General features: G+C 42.1%; 1 protein-coding gene across 1 annotated transcript in view; it reads right to left on the minus strand.

Annotated features, from left to right (window-relative positions):
- The window catches only part of SHC2 (SHC adaptor protein 2), a 74,100-nt gene that overhangs the window by 10,963 nt on the left and 46,778 nt on the right, over positions 1-16,359 (minus strand). The window contains exon 11 of the mRNA XM_075851127.1: positions 264-559. Coding sequence (XP_075707242.1) covers positions 264-559 — 296 coding nt within the window. The remainder of the gene's footprint in view (positions 1-263; positions 560-16,359) is intronic.

The following is a 16,359-nucleotide window of genomic DNA, read 5'->3' on the forward strand; positions in this document are numbered from 1 at the left end:
CACATCTTTGTTTGACATCAACTTTTGGAGTGCTGTGGTCATTTCTACATATATCTATAGGACCGTTGGATCGAGGTCGGGATCGCATAGCACCAACATATACAAATAGAAGTGCTGTTTTTTTCTTCTACCTTTCTATAGATTAGATAGATAGATTAGATAGATAGATAGATAGATAGATAGATAGATAGATAGATAGATAGATAGATAGATAGATAGATAGATAGATAGATAGATAGATAGATAGATAGGATGTTCCTTACCACTCCTTCTGGATCTACCAACAGGAGATGCTTGGGTTGTCCTCTGTGCATGCCAGTTAGTACATACTGGCCTGGGTTAGTAATACTGTCTCTCACCAAGAAGTCACCATCTCTCTGCAGAAGCTTCTCTGCTTCCCTCCTGTTCATTTTACCCTGATACCATGGTTCTCCTTTGAGTTGTTCTTCTGTGGGGGCAACTGGAGCTCTTCTAGTTGGCGGACTTGGCCACTGATCTTCCCGTCTTTGAGACCCTGATTGACCAGATTCATGCAGTTTTAAAGCATCTTCAAATGGTCCTAGTAAAGGAACGGTATTCTGTTAAAGTAACATCTTTTTTGCTTAATTGGTTTACTTTATTTTCCATACCTAATCTATTAATGCATCTCTATACAGCAATGAAAAACAAAATGACAGCAACATATATACATAGAACATGTTTTTGGGCCAAAGTTTTATTTTTTTTAAAAATCTCACGTTTCCAGAGCTAAGTAAGCAAGTAATGTTATACATTAGACACATGAGAATGAATAAAAGTTCTAACTAATAAGGCCATATAACGGAAGAGCCACAGATTTTCAGTGTAGACTCGGCACCAAATGTCTGCGCCAATTTACAGTACAATATATGTGGATGGGTTTTCAAAACCCTATCCACATTTAGGGTAGGAACACACTAGGCGGATACGTGTCGTAAAAGTACACAGCGTATCCGTCCTGGAAGCTGCATGTAATTCTGTTAGAAAAACCGCTGCTAAAACCTTGCAGCAATAATTAAAAAAAAGTTTATACTTACCCTGGCCATAGCCCGGCCTCCTGGGATGACACTGTAGTCCATGTGACCACTATAGCCTTTGATTGGCTGCAGCAGTGACATGGGATGAAACGACAAGGGGTAAGTATAAACTTTTTTATTAATTTCAAATAAAAAAATTGGGTTTTTTTATCACTTTTCCGCCGCAAAAGTCGCAACATATAGCTCTTTGTTGCGGGTTTTACCTCCCATTTAATTAAATAGGGAAAACCCGCAACAGAAGAGCAACGATTCCACAGCATAAATTGACATTCTGCGGCTCTAAAAAACGCACCGCAGGTCAATTTATGAACTTTTTTTTCTGCAGATTTTTCTGTACTATGCTGCAGATTTTGCGCAATGAAATCTGTTGTGGAAAATCTGCAGTGTTTACACCTAGTGTGTTCCTACCCATAGCAGAAAAAAATCAGCGTGGAATTTAGAGCATGCTGCGAATATCTTGCAGAATTTCAAAGCAGACATCACCCTTTGCAATCCATAGGGTGAAATCTGCGATAAAATCTGCATGTTACACTTGTGAATTATGCCACGGATTTGCAGTGAGATCCACGATGAAAAACGTCCGCTACATGTGGATAGAGGCAAAAATTTTGCATGGCCAATCTGCAAAGGTTAAACAGATCATTTTAGTGCTTAGCAGATAATAGTTAGGGTTGACACATTAAGGCTATATTCACACGCTTAACAAAAAACGTGTGTAAATACGGAGCTGTTTTCAAGGGAAAAGAAACCCTGATTTTCAGCTGTTTTTTAAGCAACTAGCGTTTTTTGCTGCATTTTATACAGCCGTTTTTGCAGCTATTTTTCTATTGAGTCAATGAAAAACGGCTCCAAAAATGGCTCAAGAAGTGACATGCACTTCTTTTTACGAGGTACTTTTTTACACGGCAATTTTTAAAAATGGGCACGTAAAAAAAACCCTCGTGGGAACGGAATGCCGTTTTTTCCCATTGAAATCAATGAGCAGATGTTTGGAGGCGTTTAGCCCCCGTATTTTTAGCCATTTTTCGGGCCGTAAATGGCTCAATATAGGTCGTGTGAGCATACCCTAACACCAATTTTGGCACTGATTTGTTTACTTTTAACTAACTCCTCATCGTTATTGAAAAGTCACAAGTATCCAAAGCCAGTGCTGCAAGAAAACAAGCCCTAACACAGCTTCCTCGAGGCAAAATGAAAAAAAATTATGGCACTTAGAAAATGGCGACACAAAAACATGATTTTTTAATAAAGTATTTTTTGTGAAAAAGTTGCAAAACATAAAAAACTATATAAATTTAGTATTGCTGTAATCTTACCGACCCACAGAAAAAAATTAACATGTCATTTATATTGCACGATAAATGGCATATTTAAAAAATATATATATGTCAGAATTTTTTATTTGATCACCTTGCCTCCACCTTGCCTCCCAAAAACTGGAATAAAAAGTGATCAAAAATTCACATGTATATGGTACTAATAAAAACGACAGCTTGCCCCGCAAAAAAGTTCCTTTTATGGCTATGTCAACGAAAAACGGCTCTCGTAAAGTGGGGATGAAAAAAACATCCCGATGGGCAGGCCAGAGGGGAATATTTCTTCTGTTTCAAGAGGCGATTATCAAGGCCAGGGTCGGCTCCAGGTTTATGTGGGCCCTTGGATGACACAGACTAAGGAGACCCCTTTGTGGGGTAACTCACGGCGTCAGTAAAATGGCAGAAAACCTCACTTTGTGCTCCCATGTAGACGTTAAGCCCAGTTTATGCCCCGATATAGAAGTTAGGCCCCCAGTTTGTACCGCCATGAATTTAGTGCCCTCTGTAGATAGTGCCACACAGCCACCCTCCCAGGTAGTACCACACAGCTCCCGCTCTCAGGTAGTGTCACGCAGCCCCCTCCTCCCAGATAGTGCCACACAGCCCCCCTATGTAGTGCCACACAACCCACCTTCCTGGTAGTGACACACAGCCCCCCTCCCTGGTAGTGCCATACAGCCCCCTCTCAGGTAGTGACACACAGCCCACCTCCCAGGTAGTGCCACACAGAGCGGTACTACCACTCTGCCTGGGACACTGTTCTGCTCCCGACAACACTGTCTATATATGGACAGTGATGTCAAGGGCTTCCCCAGAGCCAAAGTCCCGGGCAGAGCACTACTAACACTCTGCCTGGGACACTGCTCTGCTCCTGACATCACTGTCCATATATGAACGGTGATGTCAGGGGTTTCCCCAGAGCCAAAGTCCTGGGCAGAGCACTACTAGCACTCTGCCTGGGACACTGCTCTGCTCCTGACAACACTGTTCATATATGGACAGTGATGTCAGGGGTTTTCCCCAGAGATGGAGTCCCGGAGCAGTACCGCTTCTAGCGCTCTGCCTGGGACGCCTTCTCTCCTCCTGAGATCACTGTCTATATATGGACAGTGATGTCAGGGGGAGAGAAGTCCCAGGCAGAGCGCTAGAAGGAGCTCTGTTCCGGGACTCTGTGTCTGGGGAAGCCCCTGACAGTCAGGACTTCCCCAGAGACGGAGTCCCGGAACAGAGCCGCCTTTAGTGCTCTGCCTGGGACTTCTTATCTCCTCCTGACATCACTGTCCATAAATGGACAGTGATGCCATGACGACGGCAGCGTCAGCAACCGGCGGCTCCCCGAGGTGCTGACGCCGGCCCTGATCAAGGCCCTAATATTTGGAAACCAGGAAGGGGAGGGCCCAAATGCATCTGCTGGAAGCGAGGGTGCCCGTATTATACCAGGTCAACACTTTCCCGGCGAAATTCATAAAACTAAGGGATAAAAAAAAGACATTATTTATAAGTGCCAAATTAATTCTGTCTTAAGGAAGGACACCTACTCTAATAGAGATAGACATACTAAGCCTAAAATAATCTCTTTTTTGTCAAACTACAATCCCCTTAGTGGTAGAATCTCATACGTAGTGAGTGGGGCTTGCTAATGCGGACCCCTGGAGAGAGGTTGGTCGAATTCAGTAATCCACCTGTGATGACAGACAGGAGGAATAAGAATATAAAAAAAACTGTGATATATTCGGATATAGGTAACAAAATGAAAGATTCTCAAACATATCTGTTTCCCCCAAAAATGGCTACTTACCCATGCTTACATTGTTGCAACTGCAACAATCTAATCAAGGGCAATATGTTTGTCAGGTAAAAAATACACTATAAAAGAAAGATACACATGTAGTTCAAGGTACGTGCCACTTTGCACCTATCTAGCTGAAGGTCGGTTGCGTAGGAAGCGAAGATACCTGTATGTCCTGTATCCCCTGTTTCTAATATGGGTTAGAGATAGGAATTATTATGAAGACTGCAAGAGATGCACCATTGTAGCTCCATTATCTGTTCGACTTGGTGTGTTTGGAGGATGATTGTTTTTAGCGACGGATCAGATGAGAATTGACATGCACAGTGGCTTTGTTTACAAACCGCCATGGTGAGGACACAGGGACCCATCTCTGACTACCCAGCCCACATTCATGCTGGAGATGAATTCCGATATTTAACACTTGATGAAATATGTATGTATTGAAGTAGATATAAATGCCTGGGGGATGTAGTTTTTAAAAAATGGTGTAATTTCTTGTGGGTTTTCACTGTACTGGTAGCTCATAGTCTCTGCATATGCGAGATGGCACCCAGAAACCAATCCAACAAAATCTGTGCTCCAAAAGCGCTTTTTTTTCCTTCTGAGTCCTGTCATGTGCCTAAACAGCAGTTTGCAATCACATATGGGGTATTTCCGTGCTTGTGAGAAATTGTGGAACAAATTTTGGGGTGCTTTTTCTCCAGCGCTCCTTGTGAAAATAAAAAAATGTCAAGTAAAACTACATCTTCTTGGGAAAAAAAAGTTTTTTTCATTTTCACGGCCCAATTCTAATAAAATCTATGAAACACTCGTGTGATATATAAGCTTACTACACCCCTAGATTAATTACTTGAGGGGTGTAGTTTACTAAATGGTGTCACCATGCCAGACAATGATTGTAATTTCCTTTTAACCACTTAAGGACGCAGCCTAGTTTGGGCCTTAAGGCTCAGAGCCCGTTTTTTGAATATTATTTTATTTTTCTTGGACGTTACAAGGCTTAGAACATAAACAGCAATTTCTCATATTTTTAAGAAAATTTCAAAAGCCTTTTTTTTAAGGTACCAGTTCAGTTCTGAAGTGGCTTTGAGGGGCCTATGTATTAGAAACCCTGAAAAAACACCCCATTTTAAAAACTAGACCCCTCAAAGTATTCAAAACAGCATTTAGAATTTTTTTGAACCCTTCAGGCATTTCACAGGAATTAAAGCAATGTGGAGGTGAAATTTGCAAATTTCATTTTTCTTGCTGAATTTCAATTTTATTCAATTTTTTTGGTGTAACACAGAAGGTTTTACCAGAGAAACACTACTAAATATGTATTGTCCAGATTCTGCAGTTTTTAGAAATGTCCCACATGTGGCTCGTGGACTAAAACACAAGCCCCAGAAGCAAAGAAGCACCTAGTGGATTTTGAGGCCACTTTTTTATTAGAATATATTTTAGGCAGCATGCCAGGTTTGAAGAGGTGTTGAGGTGCCAAAACAGTAGCAATCCCCCAATAGTGACCCCATTTTGGAAACTATACCCCTCAAGGAGTTCATTTATGGTGGTTGTTATCAATTTGACCACACAGTTTTTTCACAGCACCTATTTTAATTGGGCTGTGAAATTTAAAAAATGAAATTTTTTCCAATAAGATGTAATTTGTGATCAAAATTTCCTATTTTCACAGGGAACAAAATACCCCATTTTGTTGCCCAATTTCTCCTGAGTGCGGCAATACCCCATTTGTGGTGATAAACTGCCGTTTGGGCCCATGGGAGGGCTCAGAAGGAAAGGAGCGCCATGTGTTTGTTGGAGTCCAGATTTTGCTGGATTGGTTTTCGGGTGCCATGTCACATTTGCAGAGCCCCAGAGGTATCAAAGCAATGGAAACCCACCAGAAGTGACCCCATTTTGGAAACTACACCCTTCAAAAAATTCATTTATGGGTAATGTGACTATTTAGACCCCATAGTTTCTTCACAGAACTTATTTGAATTGGGCTGGGAATTTAAAAAAAAAAAACTTTTTTCCAATAATATGTAGTTTTAGCTCAAAATTTCTTATTTTCACAAGAAATAAAATAATCCATGTTGTTGCCCAATTTGTCTTGAGTGCAGCAATACCCCATTTTTGGTGATAAACTGCCGTTTGGGCCCATGGGAAGGCTCAGAAAGAAAGGAGCGCTATTTGTTCTTTGGAGTCCAGATTTTGCTGGATTGGCTTTCGGGTGCCATGTCGCATTTGCAGAGCCCCAGATGTATCAAAGCAATGGAAACCCACCAGAAGTGACCCCATTTTGGAAACTACACCCCTCAAGGAATTAATTTATGGGTGTTGTGACCATTATGACCCCACAGTTTTTTCCCAGAACTTATTTGAATTGGGCTGGGAATTAAAACAAAATTATTTTTTTCCAATAATATGTAGTTTTGGCTGAAAATTTCTTATTTTCACAAGAAATAAAATACCCCATTCTGTTGCCCAATTTGTCCTCAGTGCGCCAGTACCCCATTTGTGGTGATAAACTGCCGTTTGGGCCCATGGGAGGGTTCAGAAGGAAAGGCCCACCATTTGGCCTTCTGGGGATTTTTTGGTGCGAAGTCATGTATGCAGAAGCCCCTGAGGTACCAGTACAGTTGAAACCCCAAGAAGTGACCCCATTTTAAAAACTACCCCCTTGAGGCATTCATCTAGAGGTGTAGTAAGCATTTTGAATGGATACATACACCCCATAAACTGCAATGTGGGTTCTCAGGGGTACGCCAATATCCTCAATGTGGCTGTTATCAGCTGCCTAGGCACGCAGCAGGGCTCAGAAGGGAAAGACGAGGGGGGATAAGCTGTGCGGAGTGCATCAGGGTAAGTAAAACTGAGGTAAATTAAAAATCAAGGGATGTATGATACATTTTGAAGCACTCTTTCATACGGAGCCTTAGTTTCTCGGGACATGTATCACATTGATATATTGTGTCCTTCCTTATCCCCCTCTTATAGCAGACTTTGTACCTCTTTTGACTTTTTCCCTTCTTGCCAGTTTGGGGAACTTCTCCTGGAAAGTGTTGCCCTGGTACGATGCGTGTGGCCCCGCTTCCAGAAGTACTGGGTGCCCCCCCATCTTGGTCCCTAAAAATTTGTTTCTTGATAACCACCTCTTGAAATTCCAGGAAAGTTCCCGTCTGGCATGCACATCGACGTAGCACGTACGCGTTGTACAATGCCATCTGTATGATGTGCCCGGCCAGCTTCTTATACCACACCGCATGGCACTGTAGGGCTTCAGGACTTGATCTGACAAGTCCACCCCTCCCATGTACCTATTATAGTCCAGGATGCAGTCTGGTTTGGGGGTCTCTGTACTGGTACTGGTGTGGCATCTCCCTTGTCTTTGTACGTGACACACAATATGTTGCTGCTAGATTGTGCCCTGCTCTCACCCATTCAGAGTGTTTGCCCAAGCAGTGTCTTAGGGAGGCCTCTCAGATTTTTTCTAGCAGTGCCGCATGACTTCTGGAAGCGAGGCAGTTGAAGAGTGGGACGCTGGTATAAAAATTATCCAGGTAGAGGTGGTAACCCTGGTCCAGCAGTGGGTGCACCAAATCCCACACAATTTTTGCATCAACTCCCAGTAAGGGGGGGTCATTCTGGGGGCTGAATACTGGTGTCCATCCCTTCATATATCCTAAATTTGTAGGTATAGCCTGATGCACTCTCGCACAGCTTATACATCTTCACGCCATACCTTGCCCTCTTACCCGGCAGGTACTGGCGGAATTGAACCCTCCCTTTAAAATCTACTAAGGACACATCAATAGAAATACACTTCTCAGGGGGTATATGCTTGGGAAAACCGGGCACTGAAACGGTCTAATAGGGGTCTCCATTTATACAAACGGTCAAAACTGGGGTCATCTCGGGGTGGGCACGGCTCATTATCAGTATAATGTAAGAAGCGAAGTATTGCCTAATTTATTTATTTTTTTAGGTTCCAGTTCAGTTCTGAAGTTGCTTTGAGGGGCCTATATATTAGAAATCCCTATGAAACACCACATTTTAGAAACTAGACCCCTCAAAGTATTCACAACAGCATTTAGAAAGTTTATGAACCCTTTAGGTGTTTCACGGGAATTTAGAGCAAAGTAGAGGTGAAACTTACATTTTTTTTTTGTCAGAAAAACCTTTTTATACCAATTTTTTTTTATAACACAAAAGGTTTTACCAGAGAACCGCAACTTAATATTTATTGCCCAGATTTTTCAGTTTTGAGAAATATCCCACATGTGGCCCTAGTGCGGTAATGGACTGAAGCACCAGCCTCCGAAGCAAAGGAGCACCTAGTGGATTTTGAGCCCTCCGTTTTATTAGGCACCATGTCCGGTTTGAAGAGGTCTTGTGGTGCCAAAACAGTGGAAACCCCACAAAAGTGACCCCATTTTGGAAACTAGACACCTTGAGGAATTCATTGTAGTTTTCATGGGGTGCATTCCACTGGCGTAGCTATAGGGGTCACAGCAGTCGCAATTGCGACCGGGCCCCGAAGCCAGGGGGGCCCACAGCCCCCCGCACCACATCAATAAAAAGTTACTATAGTAACTCGGGCCGCGGGCCCCTGTTACTATAGTAACAGACTGTACTTACCTTCCTGGTTCCGGATCGCAGCGGAGGTACTAACGTCAAGCGCTGTGCGCAGCGCAAGACGTCACAGCGCTATGCGCCGCGCACAACATCGAGAGGACAGAACTTCCGCCGTGGCTGAAGAGGAAGGTAAGATTAGTAGCCCTGACTGGCGGGGTCCGACTCCCGGGAGCCGGTCAATCAGCTGTTTTGAAGGGGCCGCAGCACCCGGAATGGTCACACTGTGAATCGGTGTCGGCGATTCACAGTGTGAGCGAGTGAGTGAAATGAAGGGGAAGCAGCTCTCGTACGAGTGTGAGCCCCTTCAAAACAGCTGATTGGCGGGTCCCGGGAGACGGACCCCGACACATCAGCTATTGATGGCCTATCCTGAGGATAGGCCATCAATGTTTAGGGGCTGCACAACCCCTTTAAGCCTTGTGGTAGGCTTAGATACAGGGTCCCACAGACAATATCACACATGGGCCCTGTATCTAAGCCTAACACCTGTTACTAATCTTTTTTTTTGTGTGTTTTCTTACAGGTTTGGTCGTTGGACTACGTCAGATGCCAGGACTACTTCGATGACGGCTTTTTTTTAATCAATAAAATGGCTAATGAGGGTTGTGTGTTTTTTTTTTCATTTCAATAAAATATTTTTTCTATGTCTTTGTGTTTTTTTTGAAACTATATTACTAAAGCCTTAGTAATGGCCGCCGGCTGATTGACAGCATCCATTGCTAAGGCAGGGCTTAGTGTTAGCCGGTGCAGAGGCTAACACTAACCCCCTTTATTACTCCGGTACCCACCGCCACCAGGGGTGCTGGGAAGAGCCGGGTACCATCCAGTACTTGACCATCTATAGTGATGGTCGGCCACTGGGGCAGCCGCAGGCTGGTATTATCAGGAGGGGAAAGGCCAAAAACAGTGGCCCTTCCCACCCTGGTAATGCTAGGCTTCTGCTGCTTTATTGTATCTGGCTGGTTATGAAAAATGGGGGGGACCCCACGTCATTTAAAAAAAATAAAATAAAATAAAAAATTATTGGAAAGAACGATGTGGGGTCCCCCCCCCCAATTTTCATAACCAGACAGATACAACACAGCAGCAGCAGGCAGCATTACCAGGGTGGTAGGTGCCACTGTTTTTGGCCTTCCTCAGCCTAATACTACCAGCCTGCGGCCACCCCGGTGCCTGACCGTCACTACAGATGGTCGGGTACTGGTTCGTACCCGGCTCTTCCCGGCACCCCTGGTGGCGGGGGGTACCGGGGTAATAATGGGGGTTAATGTTAGCCTCTGCACCGGCTAACATTAAGCCCCGCCTTAGTAATGGAGGTTGTCAATCAGCCAGCGGCCATTACTAAGGCGGTGATAATAACGTTTAAAAAAATACAAGCACATAGAAAAAATATTTTATTGAAATAAAAAAACACAACCCTCATTAACCATTTTATTGAGAATAAAAAAATGCCGTCATTGAAGTCCTCGAATCCAACGTAGTCCAACAACCGAACTTGTAAATAAACACAAACACACAAAAATAATCAGTAACACATAAAGAAGCAAAATTATTATTTTTATCTTTCCTGGGTCCAGCGCTGGAGCCGCAATGTCAGCGAGCTGAGTCCTGTATCTAATCCTATCATGTGTGATACTGTCTGCTAAGTCATTGTATCTAATCCTATCATGTGTGATACTGTCTGCTGGGCCACTGCATCTAATCCTATCATGTGTGATACTGTCTGCTGAGCCACTGTATCTAATCATATCATGTGTGATACTGTTTGCTGAGCCACTGTATCTAATTCTATCATGTGTGATACTGTCTGCTGAGCCACTGTATCTAATCCTTTCATGTATGATACTGTCTGCTGAGTCATTGTATCTAATCCTATCATGTGTGATACTGTCTGCTGAGTCATTGTATCTAATCCTATCATGTGTGATACTGTCTGCTGAGCCACTGTATCTAATCCTATCATGTGTGATACTGTCTTCTGAGCCATTGTATCTAATCCTATCATGTGTGATACTGTTTGCTAAGCCACTGTATCTAATTCTATCATGTGTGATACCGTCTTCTGAGCCACTGTATCTAATCCTATCATGTGTGATACCGTCTGCTGAGCCACTGTATCTAATCCTATCATGTGTGATACTGTCTGCTGAGCCACTTTAGCTAATCCTATCATGTGTGATACCGTCTGCTGAGCCACTGTATCTAATCCAATCATGTGTGATACTGTCTGCTGAGTCACTGTATCTAATCCTATCATGTGTGATACTGTCTGCTGAGCCACTGTATCTAATCCTATCATGTGTGATACTGTCTGCTGAGTCATTGTATCTAATCCTATCATGTGTGATGCTGTCTGCTGGGCCACTGCATCTAATCCTATCATGTGTGATACTGTCTGCTCAGCCACTGTATCTAATCCTATCATGTGTGATACTGTCTGCTGAGCCAATGTATCTAATTCTATCCATAGTTTATAGGGACGTAGTGCTATAGCTATGCTATGCTGTCTCCTATACACACATTTCTATTGGGCGGACACATATGTATTGGGGCTATTTCCCCTGACATTTTACGTCCTTAGTGACGCCCCTGGCTGCTAGTGCTGCATTGTTGGGTCACTTAGGAGACCCAGCGATGCAGCTGAGAGCTGCGGACCGTCAGCCATGAGAAGTTTGCGGGGGGGGGCCAATAAGAACTTTTGCATCGGGGCCCATGAGCCTTTAGCTACGCCCCTGGTGCATGCGACTTTTTGATCAGTTTTTATTCTATTTTGAAGTGGCTAAAAAACAGCAATTCTACTATTGTTTTTGTAATAATTTTTTTTTTACAGCGTTCACCGTGCGCTGTAAATGATGTAGTCACTTTATTCTGCGGGGCGATACAATTACGGCGATACCAGATGTTTATAGTTTTTTTATGTCTTATGGCGTTTGCACAATAGAATAAGTTTTGTAAAAAATCATTTACTTTTTGTGTTACCTTATTCTAAGAGCCATAACTTTTTTATTTTTCCATCAATATAGCCGTGCGAGGACTTATTTTTTGCGTAACTAACTGTAGTTTCGATCAGTACCATTTTTAGGTACATGCGACTTTTTGATCTCTTTTTATTCCATTTTTTAAGAGGTGAAGTGACCAAACAATTGTGATTCTGGTACGGTTTATTATTATTTTCTTTTACCGTGTTCACCGCACAGGATAAATAACTAAATAATTTTGTAGTTCAGGCCGTTACGGACGCGGCGATACCAATTATGTATAGTTTATTTGTTTGTTTATATATTTTTATTAATAATAAAGGACTGATAAGGGAAAAGGGGGGATTTTGACTTTTATTACTTTTAAAACTTTTATTTTCTTATTTTTACACATCTTTTTTTAACTATTTTTTTACTTTATTACTTTGTCCCACTAGGGGACTTGAGGGCAGGAGGCCCTGATCGCTATTCTAATACACTGCACTACATGCGTAGTGCAGTGTATTAAAGCTGTCAGCTACTTACTGACAGCAAGCATAGTGATAGTGATAGTGACAGCAAGCACTAGGCTTCCGTCAATGGCATAGCCGGACGCCATTGTTTGGTGTCCGGTTGCCATAGTTACAATCACCGGCCGCTATCGTGTAGCAGGCTGGCGATTGTAGCTTAACCCATAAAAAGCCGTGATCGCTATTGAACACGGCTTTTCAGGGGTTAATCAGCGGGGACACAGCGATCGGTCCCTGCTGTAGGAGCTGCGGCAGCTGCTGTACGAGACAGCAGCTGTCACAGCTCCTGCATGTGTCGGGAGGAGGGCCGAAATGGCCGTTACTCCCGCGACGTACTATTCCGTCGCTGAGCGCGAACGTATTGGTTAGCGCGACGTAATAGTACGTCGCTGAGAGCGAAGGGGTTAAGGCCCTCTTACAAAGGCTGATCAAGGAATGAGCGCACTTTCTAACTCTTGTTCCCGATCATTGGCAGTGAACAGTTGACAAATGAGCAAACGATCATTTGTCGGCTGATCGAATCTTTTATGATGCCTAAAAAATGATTGTTTGTCAGCAGCACATCACCCTGTGTAAACAGGGGATACGCTGCAGACAAGATGCCTGCTGTATGGGGAAGAACTATCGTATTAACGATCGTTCGTCTCCATACTCCCAATCATTGCTCCGTGTAAATGGAGAAAACAAGAGAAGATCGACATGTTATGATCGTCGATCGACACTCATTAATGGAAATCTGCCCATGTAAAACCACCTTTAGGAGGAAGGAGAAGTTTGCAGCTGAGGTTTAATGGGAAAGGATTTATAAACATACTGTACAGATATACACAAAAAACACAAAAAAGGCCATACTTACAAAAGGACACAGACAGGTCAGAAACGCTGATGAAGGAGAGTGAACAGGTGCATTCAATAATAATAGCCACTCCCATTAGCCTTGAGGGGAGTGGCGTGTGGTGCATGGGATGTGTAGTAAAAAATAAATGAATTGTGTATAATGTGCAAGTAGTAATAATAAGTGTGAAATATAGGGGGCAGTACTGAGTATAGTGCATAAATTAAAATAAATGAATTGTGAATAATGTGCAAGTGGTGAATAACGTGTAAAATATGTAAAATATAGGGGGCAGTACTGAGTATAGTGCATAGGGGTCAGGAATGTGAGTGGTACATGAAGTGTGGGTGCAGTGTGTGAAACATGGAGGGATAATGTGTAAGTCATGAGGCGTAGCGTATATAGCCAGGTAGCAGCCTATTTGTAATGCCATGATAATACATAGAACGGGCTGCCCTGCTTGCTATAGCAAACAACAACACACCATGCTCTCCCAGCATTGAAGACCCGGCTGAGTCCAAAAAGAAGTATATATAATGCAAGTAACCATGGAAAATACATGGGGTATTGGTAGTAATTTTGGCCAAAAGAACGCAAGCTCGCAATCCTGTACTGTACAGATGTAGCAAGAAACGTTTACTTGACTTTTTTAATGGCTTTAGTTGTGCGATATCACAGTGCAGCAAGTTAAACTTTGCTACATCTGTACATGAATACCTGTGAGATTTTTATTGCTCACTTAAGTTACGCTTTAACTTTGGACATCCTGAGAGGATGCAGCGTTTCACTCTAAAATTAACAATATAGTATGACTCTCCAAGTTGTAACCTTATTTCAAACTAAATAAATATTCAGTTGTTTCTTATATATGTTTAGTTATTCTCCAGGAAATGGCTCCTATTACAGCTTCTTGTCACAGAGCTTTCACAGACTAGTGTGTCTAGTTATACAGCAATACAGTACATCCTCTGCTCCCATATCTATATATAACTAGGCACATTTACCAATAGGAAAATATTGAAGCATTAATTGCAGCTATTTCCTAATGTTAATTTTGGAATGTGGAGAGTTGATCAGTTGGGAATGGCAATTTAAAGGGAAGGTGTCATGAATTTTTTTTTTTTTTTATTATATTGCTTTTAATAAAATATAAACAAAAAATGTATTTATTAGTGTTGTGACTTTAAACTTTTTACTGTGTTCTTACTTTTACTTCTCTATGGGGGATGCCATTTTTTTTTCCATCTCTGTATGTGTCGATTAACGACACATACAGAGATGGAATACGGCACACACATCCCCATAGAGAATGCGAACAGGAGCCGTTCCATTTTCGGAAGCGTACACTGTCTGTGTGGGAATGGCACATACGCTGTTCCCACACAGACCAAAACGAAGAGCGAAATGCGTTTGTATAGCGAAATCTGGCGCCATTTTCATGTGGACCGGAAGCCGCTGCCGGACAGTGAGATGACGACTTCCGTCCACGGCTTCCGGCCATATGTTCAACGAAGCGAAGGCGCGAAGAGCGTAGACCAGCGGAGGCGGCGGCGGCAGGAGCAGGTAATTTATGTTTGTGTATTTGATGTGTGGCGGCACACAGTGTAGGAGGTTTCAAGACCTTCAAACCCCTCCTTCTACTGGCACTAGCCAGAATAAGGGAGGAGGGATTGTGTGAGGACACTAGAGGAGAGTGTGTCCACCCCAAATTTGCAGCATAAATCAATGAGGTTTTACCACAGTGACCATGCTGCAATTTTGGGAACTGCTCGCTCTAGTGCCCAGCACATGGAAATGTTATAAATTAGAATCTAATTTATAATATTTCCTGACTTGTGAAAAAATTAAAAAAATTAAAACAATGTATAATCACTCAGATACTAATTGTTTAACTGAAAAAAAAAAAATAAATTTCTAGCGACACATTCCCTTTAAGGACCTAAGGCCCCCACACACATTATATTAATGTTGGCTGAACCCACCGATTTCGACGGGACCGGTTGACCATCTAATGTGTACAGGGGGCCTCCCGACAGATGATAAACAGGAAAAGAAGGATTGCGCATGTTGACTTTCAATTCCCGATCCTTTTGTTTTCAGGGGAGATATGCCGTCGCTAGAGCCTACTCCCTTCTCCCCCTTGAAAACACATCCTTGTTCAGGCAAACCAAGCGTGCATATGTACGGGGAATACGTTAGGAATAGCTGTCAGTGTATGGTCAACATTGTACTAATATACACTTTTTTTTATTTGAGGTGAAATGCTCTTGACTATGAGACATTTGTTAACTACTATTAATTATTTTGATACTCCTATATTTGGCAGTACAGCTCAGTCACTCTATGTACACTAGTGCTAATACTGTTTGGTCAGTTCTGTCTCTTACACACTCTACCTCCGTTCTGGTGCTTTTGATGTGTATTGTTCCACATATCTCAAACCGTTTCAGTTCCTTTTCAAAGGGGCCACTCCCTGTGTCTACATATACATATCAGTCATTACTGATAATGGCCAAACTAATTACACATTAACTGAGCACAGTGTGAAAAGAGAAAATATTATAAATTCTACTGACTGGCTTTTGTGAACTTTTCATATTTTAATAAGAAATTCATTGTAAAGGTTTCTGGATTTTTAAATCTATGTGATACCAACCATAGGAAAAACTATAAACAGCCAGGACTGGTTACTGTATTATTGCTCTCTGAATTAAATAATAATAATACCACAGTAGAAGTCCGCTAAGGATCTGCTGTGATTAATTCTGTAATGATTTCTTTCCTGTTTTTTTAAAACATTTATTTTTATTGGATTCAAATAGTAATACATACAGTCAGCAATAAGATAGTTGCAGTAATACATTGACCTATTACAAGGGGATTACAGAAAATAAAAGTAACAATAATAAACGTATAAATTAACAAACAATTGTGACACAGTGAGAAAAATTTCCAATGCATACAGGAAGTATAGTGCATATATGTAAGCAATTATATAAGATCAGTGTTGGGGAGAGTAGTAATACACCGAAATGTTCAATAATATACATGGTATTTATACTAACAATAGTTCTGAATAGAAACTTTATTATATTTAGAGTGTAGCCAAATATCCCAATTTTGAAAGAACCGTGGAAACCTGCCCAGACTAAGAGCAATTGTTTTTTCAGACGTCCAATTGTCATTTACCAAACTGATGATTTCTGCCAAAGAAGGAATGTCTGGGTTTTTCCAATATTTTGCAATTTTTAGTT

Source organism: Rhinoderma darwinii, chromosome 1, assembly GCF_050947455.1.
Source record: "Rhinoderma darwinii isolate aRhiDar2 chromosome 1, aRhiDar2.hap1, whole genome shotgun sequence".
Taxonomy (NCBI): domain Eukaryota; kingdom Metazoa; phylum Chordata; class Amphibia; order Anura; family Rhinodermatidae; genus Rhinoderma; species Rhinoderma darwinii.